At 36.5% G+C, this 25,139-nt stretch overlaps 1 protein-coding gene across 3 annotated transcripts in view; it reads left to right on the top strand.

Moving 5' to 3' along the window:
* The first annotated feature begins 787 nt into the window (after positions 1 to 787).
* The window catches only part of DPH6 (diphthamine biosynthesis 6), a 204,033-nt gene continuing 179,681 nt past the window's right edge, over positions 788 to 25,139 (top strand). Inside the window, exons 1-3 of one of the 3 annotated variants that reach the window (XM_040492228.1) lie at positions 788 to 913; positions 6,012 to 6,106; positions 20,008 to 20,201. In XM_040492228.1, coding sequence (XP_040348162.1) covers positions 891 to 913; positions 6,012 to 6,106; positions 20,008 to 20,201 — 312 coding nt within the window. In that variant the 5' untranslated portion in view covers positions 788 to 890. The remainder of the gene's footprint in view (positions 914 to 6,011; positions 6,107 to 20,007; positions 20,202 to 25,139) is intronic. The other 2 variants (XM_040492226.1, XM_040492227.1) reach the window with 2 other exon arrangements.

Genomic DNA, 25,139 nt, shown 5'->3' with positions numbered 1-25,139 from the left:
GCTCAAATCTCACCTTCCCAGAAGTCCTATCTTGCCTTTTAATTCTGCAACTTGCCCTTCTGCCTCCTTCCTGATTCCTCTCAATCTCTAATTTTTTTTTCATACCACTTACCACTTTTTAAGATATTACAGGATTTTTTTAACCTGCATGTTGTCTGCTCTCCTCACCCCTATATAAACTTCAGGAAGGTAATGATCCTTGTTTTATTCATGAATGTATCCCAAAGAGCTTAAAACAGTGTCTGGTACATGAAAGGCATTCAATAAATACTTAGTGAATGATTCTGCAAGGCCAAGGCTCTTTCGCGAGGAGCCTTAGCCGGCTTCTACGGTGCTGTATTTACGCAAAGGGCCGAACCCCATGGAGCTTCGAGCTTTACAGCGGTAGTTTCAGGTTTAAATTTGTAATACAAAGGAGATATTAGGTTAAAAAACACTAAAGGGTGCAGTTAGTTTCTTGCAGGTGGCTGAGGAAGTGAGGGCACACTTCCTCTCCCTCTGCATGTTCCAAGTGTTTCCATTTGCAGTCTAAGTGATTTTGAACGTTCTCTTGCCAAAACAAATCCACTGCCACCGCATTTGGGCTTGGCGACGCGGACCCTGCCCTTTCCCTGGCAGCTTCAGTGCCCTCACTTAGGTGGTCAGGCCGCGCCTAAACATCATTTTTTCCTGGGCCAGGAGGGCCCTGTCACAGGAACAAGGCGCCGACGTGCCGCCTCCTCCGTGGTCAGGTGTCCCACAAGGCAGCCGCAGAGGTCGCAACGCCCCGCCGCTGACAGGCGGCGAGGCGAACACCCGCGCCAGGCCCCGCGGCGCGTCACGGCCGGCGGCGGCGGCGACTTCCCAGCTCCCCCCCCGCGCCCGTCGCACGCACGCGTACTGCGCCCAGCATGAGGGTCGCCGCTCTGATCAGGTAACGCGGCGCGGGAGCCGCCTTCCACCTCCCCTGCCGGCCTCTCATCCTTTCCTGCTGGTAAACGGCAGCTACCGCCGCCGCCTTCGGCGGCGCGGAAGAGTGTCTGTGCAGGAACCGCGTGTCCGGGGGCCCAGCGGCTCCTCCCGACCACAGGAAGAGGCGGAGTTTTCGGGCTATTGCCCGGCCCCTCCCGCGGCCCTGGACCGAGGCTCCTCAGTCTGTCAGTCCCTGCCTCTGATTTTCTGGCCCTCATACGTGAATTCACATTGGGTTCACCAGGGGAACTTGAAAACCCACCCTTGTCTGGGTCTCACTGGCAGAGCGCTGGTTTCATTACTCTGACAAGGTTCCGGGTCGGATTCTTAAAAAGTGTAATGGGCAGTGAAGTTTGAGAGCCAACGGCTTCACTTCCACTTACTCAGTCCTCTTGTGCAGTTCCTTGTCTTTCTGCGCCGACTTTGGTCCGCCTTCCTCCGGGGGCTGTTACTAGCTCCGCCCCCTCCCGCTTAAGGCCACTTCTCCCTCGCCTGCAGTCCCACCTGCGACTGGTTTGCTTTTGACCAAGGTGTATTTTACCTTGGGGCTCAAGTACGGAGAAAGGGTCTCTTCCCTCGGGATGAAGATGGAATTGTATCAGTTTTATCCTAAATCCAGTTGCTTTTGATACAGACACCTGCTTTTAGGTTGACGTATGGTAACATACTCTATTGCAAAAGAAGTTTGAAATTTATAGTAGCGCAACTTATTTACGTGTCTAAAAAAGTGAGTCCTGTGATAACCAAAGACAGACTAGTCTATACTTTTTATTATTTATTTTTCTTTCTTTTTCTTTCTTTTTTTATTTTTTAAAATTTACATCCTAATTAGCATATAGTGCAACAATGATTTCAGGAGTAGATTCCTTAGTGCCCTTACCCATTTAGCCCATCCCCCCCCCACAACCCCTCCAGTAACCCTCAGTTCTCCATATTTATGAGTCTCTTCTGTTTTGTCCCCCTCCCTGTTTTATATAAGGGAAGGGAAAGACAGACTAGTTTAAATGTTTCTATGTGCAGTATGTAAACTGAAGCAAAGATAAACATAGTAACATTAAAAAGGGAATTTAGACTACAGTACATGTATATTTGATGAGATTAGGACCTGTATAGAGTGTCTGAGATACATCACAACCAACTTTTCTTTTGTAAGCCCTTTGAAGATTTGATAAACGTTTTTGTTCAATGCCCTAGTTAATTAATACTGCTTAACAATAGTGACCTATTAAGAATGCTTAATGTTACATTCTAATCCTTTCTGCAGTGACTGGAATATTCCAATGCCATTTTTATGACTCTATAACGTCAAAATAATTATTGATATTCAGTAAAGTTTTTGTTTTTTTTTTTAATTTTTTTGATGTTTATTTTTTTTTTAATTTTTTTTTTCAACGTTTATTTATTTTTGGGACAGAGAGAGACAGAGCATGAACGGGGGAGGGGCAGAGAGAGAGGGAGACACAGAATCGGAAACAGGCTCCAGGCTCTGAGCCGTCAGCCCAGAGCCTGACGCGGGGCTCGAACCCACGGACCGCGAGATCGTGACCTGGCTGAAGTCGGACGCTTAACCGACTGCGCCACCCAGGCGCCCCAATTGATGTTTATTTTTTATTTTTGAGAGAGACAGAGCACAGATGGGGGAGGGGCAGAGAAAGCAGGACACAGAATCCACGAAGCAGGCTCCAGGGTCTGAGTTGTCAGCAGAGAGCCCGATTCAGGGCTTGAACCCACAAACCATGAGATCAATGACCTGAGCCAAAGTCGGCCGCCCAACCGACTGAGCCACCCAGGAGACCCAGTAAATTTTTTCTGTTAAGTGAATGATTAATCTCTGACCACTGTGATCTTCATGATCAGATAGATAAGAATAAAAAGTAGTCCAGGAAATGAGTAATTTACATCATACGCAATTTGCCAAAAGTTTAACCATTGAAGTAAGACACACCAACTGAAGATTCAGATCCTGGCGACATTGATAAAAGATTACTATAATCCATTACAGTAAATATTCAGTAATGTGTATATATTACTTTTATGGTAAAAAAGCAAATTACTAAAAACCGTCAATGTTGGAAAATTCTTGCTAAATGTAAGATCTGTATAAATGTTAGGAGACATGCTATAAGTATGAATATATAACAATTTATATATAAGAATATGAATGCATACATAAATATACATTTATATGAATATACATTTGAATATATATGAATTTAAACTTAAATACGGTGAATCTATTTGTAACGTATCGTGTGTGTGTGTGTGTGTACTAAAATGAGAGATGGGATATATTCGTGTGCTTTAAGGGATAAGTGAAACCAAGATTCTCACATATCTTTAGAGCATAAAGAACATTATTCTTCTTATACACAAAAGATTGACTTCTTCAATTTTACAGTTGAATGACACCTTGAGGATTAGCTAAACCATTCTCTGGTTTTATAATGAAGCATGTAAACCCAAGCACATTGAGTAATTTCACTTAATATACCAGAGGTGGGAATTAAAATTCTAATCTATAGGACTTTTCACCTAACATATGCTTAGGTACTTTGTAATGTTCTAAGAGGCAAGTAAGTTCCTCAGCATTTTCAAAACCTTTTGTTCTTACAGTATTTTTTGGACACTAACATTCCATAGAACACAGTTTAGGAAATGCTATTTTAAAGCCATATTTGAAATTTTAACGTATTTACAAATGAATTATAAAGCTAAGTTCTGATTATAGGTGTAAACTCTTTATTATTTTTTTTAAGTTTATTTATTTTGAGACAGAGAGTGGGAGCAGGGGAAGGGCAGAGAGACAGAGAGGGAGAATCTCAAGCAGGCTCTACATTGTCATCGTACAGCCCAATGTGGGGCTCTAACCCACAAAACTGTGAGATCATGGCCTGAGGTGAAATTAAGAGTCAGAGCTCAACCCCCTGAACCACCCAGGTGCCCAGGTGTATACTCTTTAATCTTTAATACTCTAAAGAATTAGAATTGTGGTTTTATGCACATAAATCTTTAATATTCTAAATATTCTAAAGAATTGGTGAAATCTTTTTGTCCTGAGAAAATAGAGCAGTGAAGTTCAATAGGGGAAGTTGTGGAAGATTTAGGGGAATATCAGAGTCTGAGGAAACGGAGCATGATGTATAACTTCACCATGCCCCTTGTGGTCTCGCCTTGAGAAGTTCTGGAATGACCGTTGTTATTGATTAGAAGAATGTGGTAGAGGCAGATAAATGTTGGCAACTAAAATAAAAGGCAAAAGGTCCAGTTTCTAGGACAAGCAGTCTCTTTTTAAAAGTTTCTTGGTCTATGAACAGGTCCCAAGTGCCTGGAGGGGCACCTGCAGATCTTAAGCAAAGATTGGAAAGAATGGAACAGTAGGGAAAAAAGGGACGTAATGATAAAGTAAAGGAAGAAACATGTACAATGAAAGGCAGTAGAGTTTTATTTTTTTAATTTTATTTGTTTAATTTAAATCCAAATTAGTTAGCATATAGTGCAACAATGATTTCAGGAGTAGATTCCTTAATGCCCCTTACCCATTTAGCCCATCCCCCCTCTGACAACCCCTCCAGCAACCCTGTTTGTTTTCTGTATTTATATTATTGTAAATAGTATAATTATTTATCCCTGTTTTTATATTATTTTTGCTTCCCTTCCCTCATGTTCATCTGTTTTGTCTCTTAAAGTCCTTATATGAGTGAAGTCATATGATTTTTGTCTTTCTCTGCCTAATTTCACTTAGCATAATACCCTCCAGTTCCATCCACGTAGTTGCAAATGGCAAGATTTCATTCTTTTTGATTGCCGAGCAATACTCCATTGTATATAAATACCACCTCTTCTTTATCCACTCATCCATTGATGGACATTTGGGCTCTTTCCATACTTCGGCTATTGTCGATAGTGCTGCTATAAACATTGGGGTGCATGTGTCCCTTTGAAACAGGATACCTGTATCCCTTGGATAAATACCAAAGTAGCTGCACCAGCTTGCATTGACACCGGCAATGCAAAAGAGATCCTCTTTCTCTGCATCCTCACCAACATCTGTTGTTGCCTGAGTTGTTAATGTTAGCCATTCTGACAGGTGTAAGGTCGTATCTCATTGTGGTTTTGATTTGTATTTCCCTGATGATGAGTGATGTTGAGCATTTTTTCATGTGTCATTTGGCCATCTGGATGTCTTCTGTGGAGAAGTGTCTATTCATATCTTTCGGAGAGGCAGTAGAGTTTTAAACCAAAATAAAAGTTGCCATTCAACCTTGTTATAGATGAACTTGGCATAGAGGTTGCCATTGGCATAAAGGTTGCCATTCAGCCTTGTTATAAATAAACCACTTGTCTTGACTAAGTGATTTGCCCTTGCCTTAGGTAGATTTGGTATGAGAATTTAGAAGTTCCTTTCAATCTGTTTATTAGATCTAAGGCTCAAGCCTTGTCCTGCCATCATCCATATAGTGATAGCTAAAGTACTTGATGGTATTGATGTTTAACTTCATCAGTGTAGTTCAGCATTTTGTTTTCTAGCTCTATAGAATATGAACCCACCATGGCCATCAAACTGTCCTTAGATTGGGTCTCAGATCTTTAATTTGAGCCTTTAATTGGTGATGGTGGTCAGTTTTTAGATTTCTTATAGTAAAACAAATTGACTGTTTTCTACTTTTCCATAGAAAATTTCATCTAAGGAATATATGTAATAGCTGTTTAGCTAGAATTTACAATTAAATCATATTTTTAATTTTCAAAGCACTTTGTATATAAAGGAGAGCCGCTGTTATAAACCAAAGAGACCAAAGAGTTACCATATTTTGTTTAGAATGGTCTTTGTTATCCTGGCACATAATTTCACAAGCTCTTGTCAGTAGCAACCTTAGGCATTCAGATGCATTTGTTTAGTTTGCTTCTGCTATGGAAATTACATGTGGTCTTTTGTGTTTTAATTCTAAAGCAGTTCCTGAAGTATTCTGAAAAGTCGAATAAGTATATTTTGATATCTAATGATTCTATCTTCAATAATGGTCATTAACCTGATATTTACCTCTTTATTTCTTTTTCAGTGGTGGGAAGGACAGCTGTTATAATATGATGCAGTGCATTGCTGCTGGGCATCAGATCGTTGCTTTAGCAAATCTAAGACCAGCTGAAAACCAAGGTAAGTGTATGATACCCTTTCTGGGAAGTTCTCTAAATGACTGAAACTCCCAACTTCATAATTGCATTCTATTGTATGCAGTATGCAAAGACAAAAATGGAACTAATATATATTTAGCACCTAATTAGATGCTAGGTTCTATGCTAAGTGTCTTTAATTGCATATCCTTTATTTCTCTTAAGAACTCCTAGACAGTTTTATTAGACAGAGATACTGAAACTCATAGTTTTATAAATTTCTCCAAGGTACGTAACTAGAATAAACTTGCAGACCTGAGGCTTGAACCCTTGAACCTCCTTACTTCAGAGTGTACTGCTCTTCCACCACAGTGCATTCCAAGTATTGTAAGCAATGTACAGGTGAATAAGATACACCTTCTAGGAGAGTGGAGAGTAAGACATATAATGATAAATGATCCATCTTACATGTACGCTAAACATGTAAGACTTGAGAGAAGCATAAAGCAGTACATTTCCACTTTTTATTTGCCTGTGATAACAAGGGCATCCACAAATAAGCCACAGACCTCATGTAAGCTGTTTTGGTTTTTTTTTTTTTTCAGTTTTCTTCCCAATGAAATTTCCCTAATTAGAAATTTTCCCCCCTGTGACCTTGTCTGTGTCCAAGTTTCCCCTTTTGATAAGGACACAAGTCATATTTGGATTAAGAGACCACCCTAATGATCTTATTTTAACTAATTACATCTGCAGTGACCCTACTTGCAAATAAAACCACATTTTGAGCTATGGATATTAGGATTTCAGGGAAAGAATTTGAGAGGGACACAATTCAACCTTCGATAATTTCTTTTATTTTTACTGAGATATAACTGCCATATAATATTGTATTAGCTGTACGTGTACAATGTAATGATTTGGTATATGTATATATTAAGACATGATTACCACAATAAGATTAGTTAACATCTATCACCATGCATAGTTGTACTTTTTGTTGCGATTAGAACTTAAAAAAAAGGAAAATATTCACCAATTTGCCTTTTATACTCTTCTATTATACCCATATAATTAGAGATAGTAACTGCTAAGGTATAATAGGGAATGATTTACACTTGTCTGACTTTATTTAATACTACTCCACATGGCTCTTCTAGTAAGAGCTTTTTATCATCCCCTTTACTCAGCTTTTTTGAAGACCATGCTTTGGCTCTATTGTTATTTTAGGATGAATTAAATGAGTAGTATATGTAAAAACACTAATTAGAGTTCCTGGCATGAAGTAAGCATCCAGTAAATTTAGTTGAATCTGAATCTAGTGCTAAATATGTCCCTTTTTTTCCCTCCCTACCTCCCTCCCTCCTTTCCTTCTTTCCTTCCTTCTCTCCTTCCTTCCCTCACTCCCTCCCTCCCTCTCTCCTCAAGGCTACCAGTCTGTTGAATTTTTGTTTTTATATCATTTTACAGTTATTTTCTATTTATTTTGTCTTTGATTTTTATCCCCAAATAGACTGCTTATTCTTGAGAGGAGAGATTGTGTCTTCTATGTTTCTTTAGTTGCGCCTTAGTACTTGGGACCACTCTATGCCTCTATAGTAGGCATTCACTCAATAATTGGTAGACAGATGAATAATGAACTAACTAGAATTAGGCCTGGAATATCAAGCAGTTATTTCAGTCATATATCTGAATTTTCTTTATTTCACACTCAAGACCCAAGTAATGCTGGAAGTGAAGTGGGAAGGTAGAGATTTGAAATATTTTATAGGAAGAAATAGAAAACAAGTCTTGTAAAGGATCAAGGGTAAACACACAGTCTAGGATTTTGTACTAGGGTTTCAATGATGAATAATATAACAGCATTTAAGGATGTTTGGAAATGACCTCCTTTTTCTGACTTTAAATAATACAGAGAAAACTCTTTGAGTAAGCTTGAATGGAAACTGTATTGTAACTTCTATATTATAAAAGAAGAAGCAGACTTTCGTTGCAGCCTTATGTTCTGTTACTAAAGGAAAAAAAAACTTCCCTTATTCCTTCTGGCTAAGCAGGCAAGTGGGTTTTTTAAGCTTTCTATCTGAGAGGTCTTGCTATTTAAAAAACAGAAATTTACATAATATATATAATGATATAATTTTTCTACCTGGAGTTTCTATCTTGTTTTAAACTTCTCTACGTGAATTAGTATAGTTACTTTTTACTGAATCGTTGATGTATAATCTTCCATGTGTTCATGGTTCACTGGCAGGGTGCATAAAATGATAAAGTGTATCTCTAAATTATACTTCAGAATGGTATGGAGACATTTACTTAGAATATTGCTAGAAAAATTCAACAGTAAATGGAATTAAAATATTATGAAGTAAAAGCTGAGAAAAAAAAATCAGCTGAAACTGTAGGGGAAGAGAGTAGATGGCTGTGGGTTGGTAAATGGAGAGGATTTAGCTAATCTTGATTTAAAGTCAGCAGGAAATTGGTGATTATTGAATGATTCATTGATTGACTTATTTTTTCCCCAAACATGTTGTAAAAGGAACTGTAATGAGGAAAGACTGGTAGAGATGACTCCAGTATGAAATTGGTTAGAGTGAATTCATGGCACTGGGTTTTCACTGCGTAGTCTGGAAAGGAATTTATTTCCATCAATGGGGATAATGTGAACTTGTCATAAAATTCACAAAACCATCTCTTTAAATTTGTAGTAGGAACTTTTGTGGCATGTTAATTGAGGTGCTGCAGGCAACAGTGGAGTCTTTTGGTTTTATTTGATCTCATACCATTGTTGCAATATAGGTTCCATTAATACAAGTTACATTGTGGTTAGGACTAAATGGAGCCTTAAAGGAAAATTGTCTTCTAGGTTTTTTGAAGTCAGTAAAATGTTTTAATTATTGTGCCAACATCAGGAAGTTTCTTGCTGAGAAGCTCAAAGTTCTTTAAATATATTAATTCAATTGTATCAGTGTTCTTTAAAACTAATATATTTAAAGATCCAGGGTAAGTGTGAGATGAGGGTAGGCTGAAAGGTTTTTTGGTGACTTTGGCTATATCTCTACTTCCTACTGTTGACTAGGAGTAGACAGGTATGTAGTAATAATGTGAGTACATGCAAGCCAGTGTGATGTATGGGTTGGGTTCATATCTGGTGGGCCAAAATGTGATGGCATATGGTGATGGTTTTGATTAATGAAGGGGCCCTTAAAATATCATTTTTTCATCCCTTTTGATAGGATACTCTTCATACTCAGGTTAATTGGACATTCTTGGCATATATGCATACATACACACATACATACATATATGTCAAATAGTGTAACCTTTTTTTAAAACTTACTAACACATTGTGAACATATTCCATGTTATTATTATTCCATCACAATATTTCCTAGATATATTCTTTGAATCACAAATACCTGATAAAATGTAAGTCTTTTAAGGGTACATAAATTTGAGATATAGTTCATAATCTCTCCCCTTATTGGAACACGTTAAAGCACATTAGCCTAGGAAGAATTACAGCAAAGACACCTGTTTAACATGGTTATCCCGTTTTTAATAAATTATTTGACCATGGAATCCTTTCTGCATCCAGTATTTATTATCATCACATGGGATTCCTATTCTGCAGAACATACTTTAGAAAACTAAAAGGCAACCGATGGAATGGGAGTAGATATTTGCAAATGACATATTGGATAAAGGGTTTGTATCCAAAATCTATAAAGAACTTACCAAACTCAACACCCAAAAAACAAATAATCCAGTGAAGAAATGGCAGAAGAAGGGGTGCCTGGGTGGCTCAGTTGGTTAAGTGTCCAACTTCAGCTCAGGTCGTGATCTCACGGTTCATGAGTTCGAGCCCTGCATTAGGCTCTGTGCTGATAGCTCAGAGCCTGGAGTCTGCTTCGGATTCTGTGTCTCCTTCTGTCTGTGCCCCTCCCTGACTGACACTCTCTTTCTCCCAAAAATAAATAAACATTAAACAATTTAAAAAAGAAAGAAAGAAAGAGAGAAAGAAAGAAAGGGGCAGAAGACATGAATAGACACTTCTCCAAAGAAGACATCCAGATGGCCAACAGACACATGAAAGGATGCTCAGTATCACTCATCATCAGGGGAATACAAGTCAAAACCACATTGAGATACCACCTCACACTGGTCAGAGTGGCTAAAATTAACAACTCAGGAAACAACAGTTGTTAGCGAGGACGTGGAGAAAGAGGATCTCTTTTGTACTGTTGGTGGGAATGCAAACTGGTGCAGCTGCTCTGGAAAATAGTGTGTCGATTCCTCAAAAAATTAAAAATAGAATTTCCCTATGATTCAGCAAGTGCACTGCTAGGAATTTATATGGAGAGTACAGGAGTGCTGATTCATAGGGGCACATGTATCCCAATGTTTATAGCAGCGCCATCAACAATAGCCAAATTATGGAAAGAGTCAAAATGTCCATCAACTGATGGATGAATAAAGATGTGGATTATATATACGATGGAATACTACTTGACAATGAAAAAGAATGAAATCTTGCAATTTGCAACAATGAGGATGGAACTGGAGGGTATTATGCTGAGTGAAAAAAGTCAGTCAGAGAATGACCGATATCATATGTTTTCACTCATATGTGGAATTTGAGAAACTTAACAGAAGACCATGGGGGAAGGGGAGGGCAGAAAATAGTTTCAGAGAGGGAGGCAAACCATAAGAGACTCTTAAATACAGAGAACAAACCGAGGGTTGATGAGGGGAGGGATAAGGGAGAGGGAAAAATAGGTGATGGGCATTGAGGAGGACACTTGTTAGGATGAGCACTGGATGTTGTATATTAGCCATGAATCGCAGGAATCTACTCCTGAAGCCAAGAGCACACTGTATACACTGTATGTTAGCTAACTCGACAATAAATTATATTTTAAAAATAAAAATTAAAATTAAAAATAGAAAAAATAAAAATAAAATGCTCCTTCTTCATTTGCAACAACATGGATGGGCCTAGAGGGCATTATACTAAGTGAAATAAGTCAGGGAGAGACAAATATTATACGATTTTACTTACATGTGGAATCTAAACCAAACTAATGAACAAACAAAACACTAGACTCTTAAATACAGAAAACAACTAGTGATTGCTAGAAGGAAAGTGGGTAGGGGAATGGGCGAAAGTGGATTAAGAGATACAGACTTCTGTTTACAAAATGGACATGTAGAGTAGCATAGGAAATATAGTCAATAATATTGTAATAATGTTGCATGGTGGCAGATGGTGACTGTATTTATTTTGGGAAGCACTGAGCAGTCTATAGAATTGTCACATCAATATGTTGTACACTAATATAACATTGAAACTAATATAACATTGTATGTCAATTATACTTCAACAATAAAGTAAAAAATAGAAAATGCTTTTCCTCAAAATTATATTAATGGTTGCAAAGTATTTCATTATATGAATACACTATAATTTTTAATATAAATAATGCTATGATGAATATCTGCAAATAATATTTTGTACCTTCATGATTCTTTTTTCTCAAAAGTAAATATGACATCAAAAAGCCTGATCCAATATATTTGTAAGTTCGTTTGTATCATCAAAATAGTCTGGTGTGACTCATGTATTTTGAATATTTTACCTGTATTGATGTTTGTGGAATCTTGTGACAACCAGTGATTTGTGTTACTGACTAGCTTAAGCTATGTTTCTGTACACATTTGTAACTGCTCTAACAATATTGAATTTCTTTTTCTTTTTTAGATAAACAGTTTTATTAAAAGTATATTACAAAGCTCATGGGTCCACCTGAGACATGGTTTATTTATTATTCTTTATTAAGATAAAATTGGTATATAACATATTAGTTTCAGGTATATAACATAATAATTCAATGTTTGTTTAAACTCCAAAGTGACCACCATGATATATCTCCTTACCATTCATCGCCATACGATTGACCACCCTCACCCATTTCACACATGCTCCTTCAACCCCCTTTCCCTCTGAAAACCACAAATCTGTTCTCTGTATCTGTAAGTATGATTTTGTTTTTGTCTTTTTTTGTTTGTTCATTTGTTTTGTTTTTTAGATTTCACATGTAAGTGAAATCATTTGATACTTGTCTCTTTCTGACTTATTCCACTTAGTGTGATGCCTTTGTATGTGGCAGTATATATGCCACATCTTCTATATTCATTTATCCATTGATGGACACATATTGTTTCCATATCTTGGCTGTTGTAAATAATACTGCAGTGAACGTGGGGATGCATATATCTTTTTTGAATTAGCATTTTTGTTTTCTTTGGATGAATACCCAGAGGTAGAATTGCTGGATCATATGGTAGTTCTAGTTTTAATTTTTTCAGTAACCTCCATACTGTTTTCCATATTGGAAATTTCTTATTAATTTACATTCCCACCAAAAGTGTATGAGAATTCCCTTGTCTCCACATCCTCTACAACACTTGTTGTTTTTTATCTTTTTTTTTTTTTAATTTTTTTTTTCAACGTTTATTTATTTTTGGGACAGAGAGAGACAGAGCATGAACGGGGGAGGGGCAGAGAGAGAGGGAGACACAGAATCGGAAACAGGCTCCAGGCTCTGAGCCATCAGCCCAGAGCCTGACGCGGGGCTCGAACTCATGGACTGCGAGATCGTGACCTGGCTGAAGTTGGACGCTTAACCGACTGCGCCACCCAGGCGCCCCAGTTTTTTATCTTTTTAATAATTGCCATTCTGACCAGTATGAGATGTCACATTGTGATTTTGATTACATTTCTCTGATAATTAGTAATATTTGACATCTTTCCATGTGCTTGTTGGTGATCTGTGTGTCTTCTTTAGAAAACTGTGTATTTAGATTCTCTGACCATTTTTATTTGGATTGTTTGGGTTTTTTTGCTCTCAAGTTCTTTATTTATATTGGCTATTAATCCCTTATTGGATATATGATTTACAAATATTTTCTTCCATTCAGTAGGTTGCTTTTTTATTTTGTTGATAGTTTCCTTTGCTGTGTAGAAGCTTTCTAGATTGATCTAGTCCCATTTGTTTATTTTTGGTTTTGGAGTCTCATCCAAAAGCTCAGTGCCAAGACCAATGTCAAAGAGCTTACCACCTATGTTTTCTTCTAGAATTATTATGGTTTCAGGTCTTTCATCTATTTTGAGTTCTAATTTGTTTTAAGTTTTTAACCTGTTTTGAGTTCATTTTTGTGTATGATATAAAATGGTGAAGTAGTTTAATCTTTGGCATGTAGCTGTCCCATTTCTGAACACCATTTATTGAAAGAGACTATTCTTTCCCCAATGTATATTCTTAGCTCCTTTGTAATAAAGTAATTGATGATATATGTGTGGGTTTATTTGTGAGCTCACTATTCTTTTCCACTGATCTATTTGTCTGTTTTTATGCAAATACCATACTGTTTTGATTACTATAGCTTTATAGTACAGTTTGAAATCAAGGAGTGTGAAACCTCCAACTTTGTTCTTCTTTCTCAAAATTGGTTTGTCCATTCAGGGTTGTTTGTGGCTCTATACAAGTTTTAGAATTATTTGGTCTAGTTCTGTGCAAAGTTCCATTGGAACTCTGATAGAGATTGCATTGCATCTATAGATTGCTTTGGGTAATATGGACATTTTAACAATTAATTTTTCCAATCAATGAGCATGGAATATCTTCCCATTTATTTGTGTCTTCTTCGATTTCTTTCACCAGTATCTTATAGTTTTCAGTGTGCAGGCCTTTAGCCTCCTTGATTAGATTTATACCTAGGTATTTTATTCTGTTTGATACGATTGTAAATGGAATTGTTTTCTTAATTTCTCATTCTGGTGGTTTGTTATCATTGTATAAAAATGTGACAGACTTCTGTATACTGATTTTATATCCTGCAGCCTTTTTGGATTTGTTTATTAGTTCTAATAGTTTTTTGGTGGAGTCTGTAGGGTTACTATATAAAGTATCATGTTATCTGCAAATAGTGACAGTTTACTTCTTCCTAATGTGGATGCTTTTTTTTTTCTTGCTTCATTGCTGTGACTAGAGCTTCTAGTACTATGTTGAATAAAAGTGACAAGAGTGAATGTCATTGTCTTATTCTGATCTTAGAGGAAAAGCTTTGAACTCACTATGGAATATGATGTTAGCTGTGGGCTTGTCATATATTGCCTTTATTGTGTTGAGGCACTTCCTTCTATGCTCACTTTGTTGAGAATTTTTATTATAAATGGATGCCAAATTTTTCTAATGCTTTTTCTGCATGTATTGAGGTGATCATATGATTTTTATCCTTCATTTGTTAATATGGTGCATCATGTTAATTGATTTGCAGATGTGAACCATCTTATTACCCTGGAGTAAATCCCACTTGATTTGTTTGTTGGAAGATTTTTGATTACTGATTCAATCTCCTTACTAGTAATCAGTCTATTTAGATTTTCTATCTCTTTTTTTTTTTTTTAATTTTGTTTTCAACGTTTATTTATTTTTGGGACAGAGAGAGACAGAGCATGAACGGGGGAGGGGCAGAGAGAGAGGGAGACACAGAATCGGAAACGGGCTCCAGGCTCCGAGCCATCAGCCCAGAGCCTGACGCGGGGCTCGAACTCACGGACTGTGAGATCGTGACCTGGCTGAAGTCGGACGCTTAACCGACTGCGCCACCCAGGCACCCCTAGATTTTCTATCTCTTAAGGAGTTAGTCTTGGAAGATTGTATGTTTCTAAAAATTTATCCATTCCTTCTACATTGCCAAATTTGTTGTCATATAATTGCTTTTAGTAACTCTTATGATCCTTTGTGTTTCTGTGGTGTCAGTTGTAGCATGTCCTCTTTCATTTCTGATTTTATTTATTTGAAGTCCTCTTAATTTTTTGCTGGATCTAGTCAAAATCTTTGTCAATTTTGTTTATCATTTCCAAGAACCAGCTCTTAATTTCATTGATCTTCTCTTTTGTCTTTTGAGTCTCTATTTTATTTCTGCTCTACTCTTTGTTGTTTCCTTATTTCTGCTAATTTTTGGCTTTGTTTATTCTTTCTCGTTCTTGAGGTGTTAAAGTAGATTGTTTGAGATTTTTCTTGTTTCTTGAGGTAAACCTGCATTGCTTTGAACTACCCTTTAAAACTGCTTTTACTGTATCCCATAGGTGTTGGATTGTTGTATTCCCATTTCCATTTGTCTCAAGGTATTGTTTTTTACTTTGCCTTTGATTTCTTTATTGACCCATTAGTTCAATAGCATGCTGTTTAATCTCCACATACTGCTGAATTTTCCAGTTTTCTTCTTGTATTTGATTTCTAGTTTTCATAACATTGTGGTTGAAGAAAATGATTGTTATTATTTCAGGCTTCTTAAATTAATTTTTTTTTTTTTGTGGCCTAATATGTGATCTATCCTGGAGAATGGTCACAAACACTTGAGAAGAATGTGTATTCTGCTTTTGGATGGGATATTCTGTATAAATCTACCAAGTCCATCTGGTCTGATGTGTCATTTAAGGCTGATGTTTCTTTGTTGATTTTTCTGTCTGGGTGATCTATTTATTGATGTAAGTGGTTCTTACTTACATGATGATTAAGGTTCTCTACTATTGTATTGCTGTTAATTTCTTCTTTTAGGTCTGGTAATATTTGATCTGGCAATATTTATATATTTAGGTGCTGCTATGTTGGGTACATAAATATTTACAAATTTTATGTCATCTTTTTTGATTGACGCTTTTATCATTATATAATGCCCTTGTTTTTTGTTATAGTCTTTGTTTTAAAGTATAACAGTACCACTTTTCTTTTCCCATTTGCATGGAGTATCTTTTCTATTCCTTCACTTTTATTCTGTGTGTGTCCTTAGAGCTAAAGTGAATCTCTTTTAGGCAACATATAGTTGAGTCTTGTGTTTGTTTGTTTCTTTAATCCATTTAGCCACTCTTTGTCTTTTGTTTGGAGAATTTGGTCCATTTACACTGAAATTAATTATTGACAGGTATATTACTTATTGCCATTTGTTAAGTTTCCTATCTTTTTTGTAATTTCTTTCTGTTCCTTTCTTCTTTTCTTGCTGTCTTCCCTTGTGGTTTAATGCCTTTTTTTTTTTTTTTTTGATGTTGGATTTAGATTCCTTTCTCATTATCTTTTGTGTATCTATTATAGGTTTTTGGTTGTTGGTTGCTGTGAGGTTTATATATACATAACATTTCATATATAGCAGTCTGTTTTAAATAGATAACAACTTTAATTTGAATGCATTTTAAAAGCTACATTCCCTCCCCCACACTGTATGTGTTAAAAGTTTTTTTCTTTTTTTGTTTTTAAGAGAGAGAGGGGGAGAGAGAGTGAATGTGAATGGGGGAGGGGCAGAGAGAGAGAGAGAATCCCAAACAGGCTTTACATTGTCAGCGTGGAGTCAGGGCTCGAACCTATGAACAGAGAGATCATGACCTGAGCCAAAACCAAGTCAGGTTTCAGCTTAAGTTTCAGCTTAATCGACTGAGCCACCCAGGCACCTCATTATGTTTTTAATATTATATTATACATTTTTAATTTTGTATATCCCTTAATTATAATTATAGTAAATTTTTCTACTTTTGTCCTTTAACCTATAAACTGATTTTATAAGTGGTTAATTCACTACCTTTACTATATATTTCCTTTAATCCATTAGATTTTTACTTTCATATGTTTTCTAGTTATTAGATATATGCTTTTTTTTTTTTTTTTTTTTTTTTTTACAGCCTAGAGAAATCCCTTTGAAATTTCTTGTAAGGCCAGTTTAATGGTGATAAACTCCCTAAGCTTTTCTTTTCTGAAAAATATTTTATTTCTTTTTCAATTCTGAATGATAATTTTGCTGGGTAGATTTTTCTTGGCTGGAAGTTTTTTTCTTTTCAGCACTTTGAGTATATTATGATACTCCCTCTGGCCCTCAAAGTTTCTGCTGAAAAATCAGCTGATAGTCTTATGGGGGGGGGTTCCCTTGTAGGTAACTATTAGTTTTTTTCTTGCTGCTTTTAATATTCTCTATCTTTAGCTTTTGGTATTTTAATTATAATGGGTCTTGCTATGGATCTCTCTGGATTCATCTTATTTGTAATTCTCTTTGCTTTCTGGACCTGTATGTCTGTTTCCTCAGGTTAGGGACGTTTTTAGCTATTATTTCGTCAGTAAGTTTTCTACCTCTTTCTCTCTCTTCTCCTTCCAAGACCCCAATAATGTGAATGCTATTATTCTTGATCTTGTCTCCTAGGTCACTTTAGCTATCTTCACTTAATTTTTGTTTCTTTTTTGATCTGATCTTTCTGGGTGAGTTCCATTGCTTTGTCTGCCAGCTCACTAATCCTTTTTCTACTTCATTTAGTCTGCTATTGAATCCTGCAGTGACTTTTTCTTTTTTTTTTTTTTTTAATTTTTTTTTAACGTTATTTATTTTTGAGACAGAGAGAGACAGAGCATGAACAGGAGAGGAGCAGAGAGAGAGGGAGACACAGAATCTGAAACAGGCTCCAGGCTCTGAGCTGTCAGCACAGAGCCGGACGCAGGACTTGAACTTACGGACCGCGAGATCATGACCTGAGCCGAAGTCGGACGCTTAACCGACCGAGCCACCCAGGCGCCCCCTGCAGTGACTTTTTCAATTCAGTTATTGTATTTTTCAGCTGTGTGACTTCTGTTTGTTACTTTCTTATATTTTCTGCCTCATTGTTGAAGTTCTCACTGTGCTCATCCATTCTTCTCTTGAATTCAGTGAACATCTTTGTGAATACTACTTTGAACTCTTTATCAGTTAAATTATTTAACTCTATTTCAGTAAGGTGTTTTCTGAGGTTTTGTCTTATTCTTTCATTTGGAACATATTCCTCTGTTTCCTCATTTTGATTTACTCTCTGTGTTTGTTTCTAAATATTAAATGAAACAGCTGTCTCTTCCAGTCTTGATGGGAGTGGCCTTCTGTAGATGAACCTTGTTCAACCTTGCTTTAGCTCCTGGTTGTCTCTTGAACTTTTGTGATTGCCTAAGTAGACTGATTTATTCTTGTTAGGTCCCCAGTGTCGAAGGTGTTCCAAGACCTATCAGTGTTACAAAGGGAGTGATCTCAGTTAAGAACTAGTTTCAGGTGGATTGAAAGCCAGATCCTCAGGCAGCAGTTTTTAAAGAATGCAAATATATACATTTCGGTGGGACCACAAGTGTAAACTCTGCTGTTAGACTTTGAGATTTGATGAAAGTGTCCTCTGGGCATGAGTTACAAAAACCTGGGCTTCTTTCTGAAAGGTATCAGTGAGCTGTAACAAGGCCAAGGGAGGGCTCAAAGATGTAACTTCTTGCCTGTGGTTTCTGAGGGCACCTCTGTAATCTTTAGGTATGTGACTAACATGAAGCCTGTCCCTCAGGTTGAAGCTCCAGGACAAGCATATGGGCCTTTTGCAAAGCAGATGGGAGGAGTTTCAGTCTGCTGTCTGTTCAGTGCTGTAGGTGTGGTAGCCTCCATAGAGCTAGTCCTGTGGGGCTTAAAAACAGAAGCCCCTCTGGCTGCTAGGTTCAAGTGATCGAGGAGTGTCTGTTGTGTGGACTGTGCTTGGTGGCCAACTTGAGTGAGGCTGCAGGAGAGCACTGAGGGTGATGTCCATGGTTTTAGTGATGCAAGGGAAGAGTGCTGGGTGCAGAACATACCCATGGCTTTAGCAAGGTATGGGAGGAGCACTGGGGTGGGACATGCCCACAGATTTAACAATGCAGGAAAAGAGTGCTAGAGGTGGGGCTCACCTGTGGATTTAGCAAGGAAAGAGTGCTGAGGGTAGGGCATGCCTATAACTTTTGCCACGTGGGGGAAAAGTATTGGAGGTGAGGCACCTGCACTTGTCACCAGCACTAGCAATGTGGAAAGAAGGAGAGGGAAAATGTTGCTTACCAGCACTTCCATCTCCAAAGAAAGTCCCAACTTGCCCCTGCCCCTTCAGCAGACAATTATATATTAGCAAATAAATCTTCACGTATGACCCAGTCATCTCTCAAACTGCTGTCTTTGTGCTGGGTCCTGGGAGGAGTGAGTCTATACACAAGCTCCTGAAAAGGAATATCTCAAATCTCCACAGTCCCTTAGACCCCCTGGGTGTGTGCCCCATTGGTTTTCAAAGCCAGATGTTTTAGGGTCCTTGTCTTTCAAGTGCCAGGTTTTACAGTTTTGGGGTGTCCGGTGTGGGGCACAAACCCCTCCCTCCTCAGGGAGAGGTTTCAGTATTGTGAGATCCCTTTCTGTTGTGGGTCACTGCTGGGGTTTTGGGCAAGATTGAGTCTCTGCTTTTGTCACACATTTTGATATGGCCCTTTTATTCCTTGTTGTGGAGGGACCTATTCAGCTAGAATTCAGTGGGAATTATGCCATATGTATCTGTAGTTTGGGTATTTCTGTGGAAGGACGTATGTTCAGGGTCTTCTTTTGCAGCTGTCTTGGACTGCTGCTTAATTTATATATTTTTGTCTGTCTTGTTGAAGTACTGAATATAAAATATATCAAGAGCATGTAATTTATTTTTACAAATATTTGTCACTTGTTAACCAAGTAGCTACTTAGTTAAGGAAGGTTTTTTCCTACAACTCCAGATGACTTTGTAAATAACCTTGAATGATTTGAAAAACATTTATGTAATAAAATCTTTAATTGAATAAACTAATCAAAATTTATTGGCCATATTACTCTTCTCTTTAAACATTTATTGTATATAGTTTTAAAAATTTATATGTATCTGTAATTAGTAGTAGAGATGACTAGAGCTGATGTGAACTGGATGCAACTGTGGACAAATGTGCCACTCTTCCACTTTATTTCACTTCGTTAATGCAGAGAGATATACTGTAGTAAGTCTCCAAGCAGTAACCCAGATGGACTTTCAAATCCACTTTCTTTTTCACTCTGTTTTACTGATTATTTCCACTTTCAATGTTGCAGTGGGGTCAGATGAACTGGATAGCTACATGTATCAGACAGTGGGTCATCACGCCGTCGATCTGTATGCAGAAGCAATGGCTCTTCCCCTCTACCGCCGTACCATAAGAGGAAGGAGTGTGGATACGGGACGAGTGTATACCGAATGTGAAGGTGATGAGGTTGAAGATCTCTATGAGCTTTTGAAACTTGTTAAGGTATGCACAGGAACCAATTACATTAACTGAATAATGTAGTAATAATTAACAACTGTTAGTAACCCAGCTATTCTTTGACAAGATAGTTAGTCTTTTTGGGTAGAAAAGAAAACTTACTATGCCTTTATTTTAAATACTATTTAAAAATAAAACTTTTGGTATAGTTTGGCATTCATGGTTGTCAAATGTCTTTAATTAAGTTTTTCCTTAGGATTTTGGAGCTGATGACCTTTTAATCTTTTTTTTTTTTTTTTTTTTTAAACAAATACTTACTGAATGCTACTATGTGCACGGTATATAGTTCTAGGCACTGGGGATAGTGCAATGAAGAGGTCAGACAAAGCCCTGTGCTGTTGGAGCTTACTTTGTAGTGGGACCAGACAGATAATAGACAAGCAAATCATATGCTTGGTGCTGAAGAGTACTATGAAGACGAAGGAAACAGAGTGGTAAGGAGTGATGAGGGGGTGCTCAAGCAAGACCTTTCTAGTATGGTGAAATTTAAATAGACCTAAAAGACTGAACCTTGCTTAAATCTAGTAAGAGAGATACGAATTAAATTCTTAAGTCCCTGTACATAAGAGTTGGCAGCCATTTTGCATTCACTGGTAATTTTTCTAAATAGGAAATTTAGGAGAGAAAATGTGGGCCTTATAAATGTAGTAGAAACTTATTCAGTAAGTGTTAATTAATGGAGATTATTTTATACTAAGCCATTATCTTTTCATTCGCATTGATAGTTAACTATTTGAATACATTCTGTATTCTTAATATGAATTTTTTTAATCAGCTGTAGTCAATTCATACAAGGCATACCTAGTGAAATAGAGTGTAAGCTGATATTCCCTGCTTGTCTTAGCCTGTTGTCACAAAGGGAAGGAAGATTTCTGTCCCTTCTATCCAGAAACATTGCATTTCATTTTCTCATTTTTCACAGAACGTTCAGCTTCTGGGAAGTTATATTATGAACCAGTATCATGAAAATTTGCTACTTCAGTGTTATATTTTAAATTTGATGCTGATCAAAGCTTAATATCAATTAAGGGTTTTGATTCAGAAAAAATACATGAAGCACTTAAATTCTTTTAAAGTTTGCTTGAATTAAGTATTTCTTATTTTGTATGTCAGATATTTTCATTTGTATTTACCTTTAGAAAAGAAACTGATAAGGAAAACACTTGGAATAATGCCGTAATTTATTGTTTAGCTATGGATAGTGTAAGAAGTAGATATTTTTCAAAGGAAATTACAAGGACCTCATTTCTTTCCTCTGGGAAGATACATACTAATAACAACTATTTTGATTATCAAACAAGGGGGAAAGGCATAAAAGTTCCACTTTTAATTGTCTTTCTGTACAAATAAGATCTTGAAACTGCTCACTTTCAAGTGTGAAATATTGAGTGCAAATTCTGCGTTTTTAAAATTTCTTTTTTAAGGTACAGAGAAATTGGGTATTAAGTTTTTAGCATAAACAAGTTTTACAAAATGGTGGGACTCACACCAGAAGTAATTGGATTGCCTAAAAATCACTGATAACTGATAACTTTGGGGAAGCTGTGTGATAATAACAGCCTTCCAAGAAAGGGAAAGATAATAAATTACTGATCAATTTAATTAAAAATGGGCAGATTAGTAGTAATTAAGAAGAAATTTCCCTTTTGATCCATGCTGTCTTTGGAGAAATGGATGCTTTGCCATTATCTTTATAGTAACCGTCAGTTATGACATAAATTAATGCTAATGTTAAATCTTGACAACTGCTTTGGAAGTTCGTACATGATAATTATAACTATAGTTGAAAGAGATGTTATCAAGTTGTCGGGGACGAAATAGTTCCTTCTCTTTCTGTATAGAAATATTAATTTTACTATAGGATATTTTAAGGATATAAATATTAGAAATATATTGCTTTTATGGAAGAGATTGTATAGCTAGGCTTTTATAGTTAAATCCATTTGTGAAACACTGGTGTAAAAATTCCAATAGAGGTCTTACATATTCTAATGAATAATTGAGTAATTATGGGAAAAAACGGATCTAGAAGAGCTATAATTCTTCAGGTTAGTGTTCACTCATTCTAAGAAAAAGATGGGATTGCATTTCTTAATCCTTTGAATATTAATGGAGCATTGGAAGCATTTAGATTCATTTTCATTTTAAGCATTTATTTATAACAGGTTGCAGTTTTGTGACTTTCCCATGTAAGTCAATCTTTTGTTTTGTAGCTCTTTTTTTACCTCAAAATATTAGAGCTAATTTTTGAGTAGGAGTTGTTTCTTTTTGCAAAGTGCTTAACTAATTGCTGAAAAGAAGTAGCAACGACTTGGGAGAAATGACAGAGTAAGTTTCCTACTTTGTAGAAGTTACGAAAACCAATTTAAATGTAATAAGCTTTTATATCTCATAGATTACTGGGTGATTATGACAGGTAGATACATATGTATATCTCAAGCTGTTTACAAGATAACCTGATTTTCACATAACTAGCCTTTTTTTATTCTTTAGAATTTCGTTAGTATTAAAACGTTACCTTGGTTTTCACCTGGATTAATTTGGTATATATATTTTTTGGTATATATATATTTTTGGTATATATATTAATTTGGTATATAGATAACCTATATTATTTCCTGGAAATACAGTGATTTTTAAATTCTGTGGGTTTTCTTTGTAAGTCATGTAAGAAATGTAATAGGGGCGCCTAGGTGGCTCAGTCGGTTGAGCGTCCGACTTTGGCTCAGGTCATGATTTCACACTCCATGAGTTCGAGCCCCACGGCCAGCTCTGTGCCGACCGCTCAGAGCCTGGAGCCTGTTTTGGATTCTGTGTCTCCCTTTCTCTCTCTGACCCTCCCCTGTTCATGCTCTGTCTCTGTCTCAAAAAAATAAATAAACGTTAAAAAAACTTAAAAAAAAAAAAGAAATGTAATAGTTACTGAAGGATATGTGTAAACACCATATCCCTATAAAGAGTGTATTTAAGGATTAACTTATTCTTTCTCTCTCTAGTGGTTTGGAGCCACTTCTTACTGTTTCTGATATCTTCCTCTGTCTTGGCTATTCCTTCTTTTTAGTCCATCTTTAAGAAACTTCCATAAGGAAGGTACTTTCAAATCCATACATTTTGAAAATGTTCCTATTCTGCCCTCACATTTGATGGATACATTGGATGAATTTAAAATTTTAGATTGAAAAGTAATTTTTCCTCAAACCATTCAAGGCATTGCTCCATGGTTCACTAGCATTTTGCTGATGAAAAATTTGATGCTGATGTGATTTTTGTTCTTTTTAGCTGACTTATTTTTCCTCTCTGTTAACTTTTATGATTGTGTCTTTATGGTTGGTGTACTGAAATGTCACAACAATGCATTGGATATTGAAGGTTGCTTTTCCTGCATCCGTTCTGCAACTTCCTATTGAGTAGCAGCATCTCTCTGTCCTCTCTCTCTTAATGATGGTTCAGGGATGGCATTAATCCAGGTGAAAGCCAGTCACAACATGGCATTCTCCTGACTATAGTGATTGCATCAGGGATGGTTTTGTTAACTTATGTGTACCCAATAGAATGAATGAAGCCTAGGATGATGGATGGTTGGCAGGAGATAAACACTTTCTCCAGTAGAGAAGGGTGTGTGGATGTAAGACCTAGAGTTGCTATGGCTTTTTGTTTTGTATGGCAAAAACATACAAATGTCAGATCTGACACACACACAAAAATAGCAGAGCCATTGGACGTGTAGCTTGAGGATGGCTCTGAGAAATCCCTTTCCTTTGTTTGATAATTGGCTCCCTTGGTTTTCTGTATTCCCTTTTTGTGGTATTCTCACTGATCGGACGTTAGACCTCCTAGTTTGAATCTTCATATCTCTTGTCTTTTCTCACATTACTTTGTATCTTTCTATCTTTTTGTTGTACATGATGTGAGATTTCCTTTTTAAATGCCCTCCTTTCTTAACAGTTGTATTTTTGGTGATCAATAACTTCACTTGTTGGTTGTTTCTTTTTTATAACAATTTATTTCTCCTTCTATAGATGTAACATTCTTATATCCCTCTTAAAATACAAACTAGTGATTTTAAGCATTGTTTCCTAAAATATTAATGTTTCCTTTAAGGTCTTTTTTCTATTTCCTTCTCTTTCATGTTGTAGTCTTTTCTTAAATGTCTTGGTTGCTTATTCATATCTGAGAATTAGGCAGGAGCAAAGCTGACTGTGAACATTTTTGACTTTAGAGTTTTTCCAGCCCCATATCTCATACTTGTTATACCTGGAGTTCAGGATAATGTAGCCTAATTTGTTCTCTTCCTTGGTTTTCTTCTCTGCTACGCAAATAGTAGGTTACAGCTTCTGCTGCTGACGTATCAGCCGTTGTTCCATCTTCATCTGTTGACTCAGGAAATGTACTGAAATCCTTTGATGTCTACCCCTGCCTGCCCCACATTTTGTTTTCTAGATGTTATATCTTTGTTGTCATTTTAATGGACTCTCTTTAGCCAGAAATCTGTGTTAATTTTTTTTCTAATGGGATTCATTTAATATTCTTCCTTAAGCTGCATATTCAGTCTTCCTCTTCTAATCCTTGCTACTTTTCTTCTCTCATATTTGTTTTCTCAGTTTATCTTGGTGTTGATGACCTTAAATACCTTAATGGAAACTTGTATTATAATTTGAATATAATAATAAATGAATAACTTCCGTTTGTTTTTTAAACCAAATATTTACTGTTGATAAAGGTTTGTAAATAAGTGGCTGATTTTTTAAACTAGATTTTAACTTTATATTTTTAGAAACATCAATTGCCACTTTACTCTTCGTGTTGGTTAGATTTATTTTGATTATAAGTCATATTCAAACTGTTTTAAAGAAAAAGAATTTTGGTTTTTTTTACATATTATATATTCTTTTCCTTGTTAATTTTTAAAAATTTTAATTTCAG

Source organism: Herpailurus yagouaroundi, unplaced genomic scaffold, assembly GCF_014898765.1.
Source record: "Herpailurus yagouaroundi ecotype Mexico unplaced genomic scaffold, PumYag 184, whole genome shotgun sequence".
Lineage (NCBI taxonomy): Eukaryota > Metazoa > Chordata > Mammalia > Carnivora > Felidae > Herpailurus > Herpailurus yagouaroundi.
Note: the sequence above shows the minus strand (reverse complement) of the source record. Positions and strands in the feature narration are given on the sequence as shown.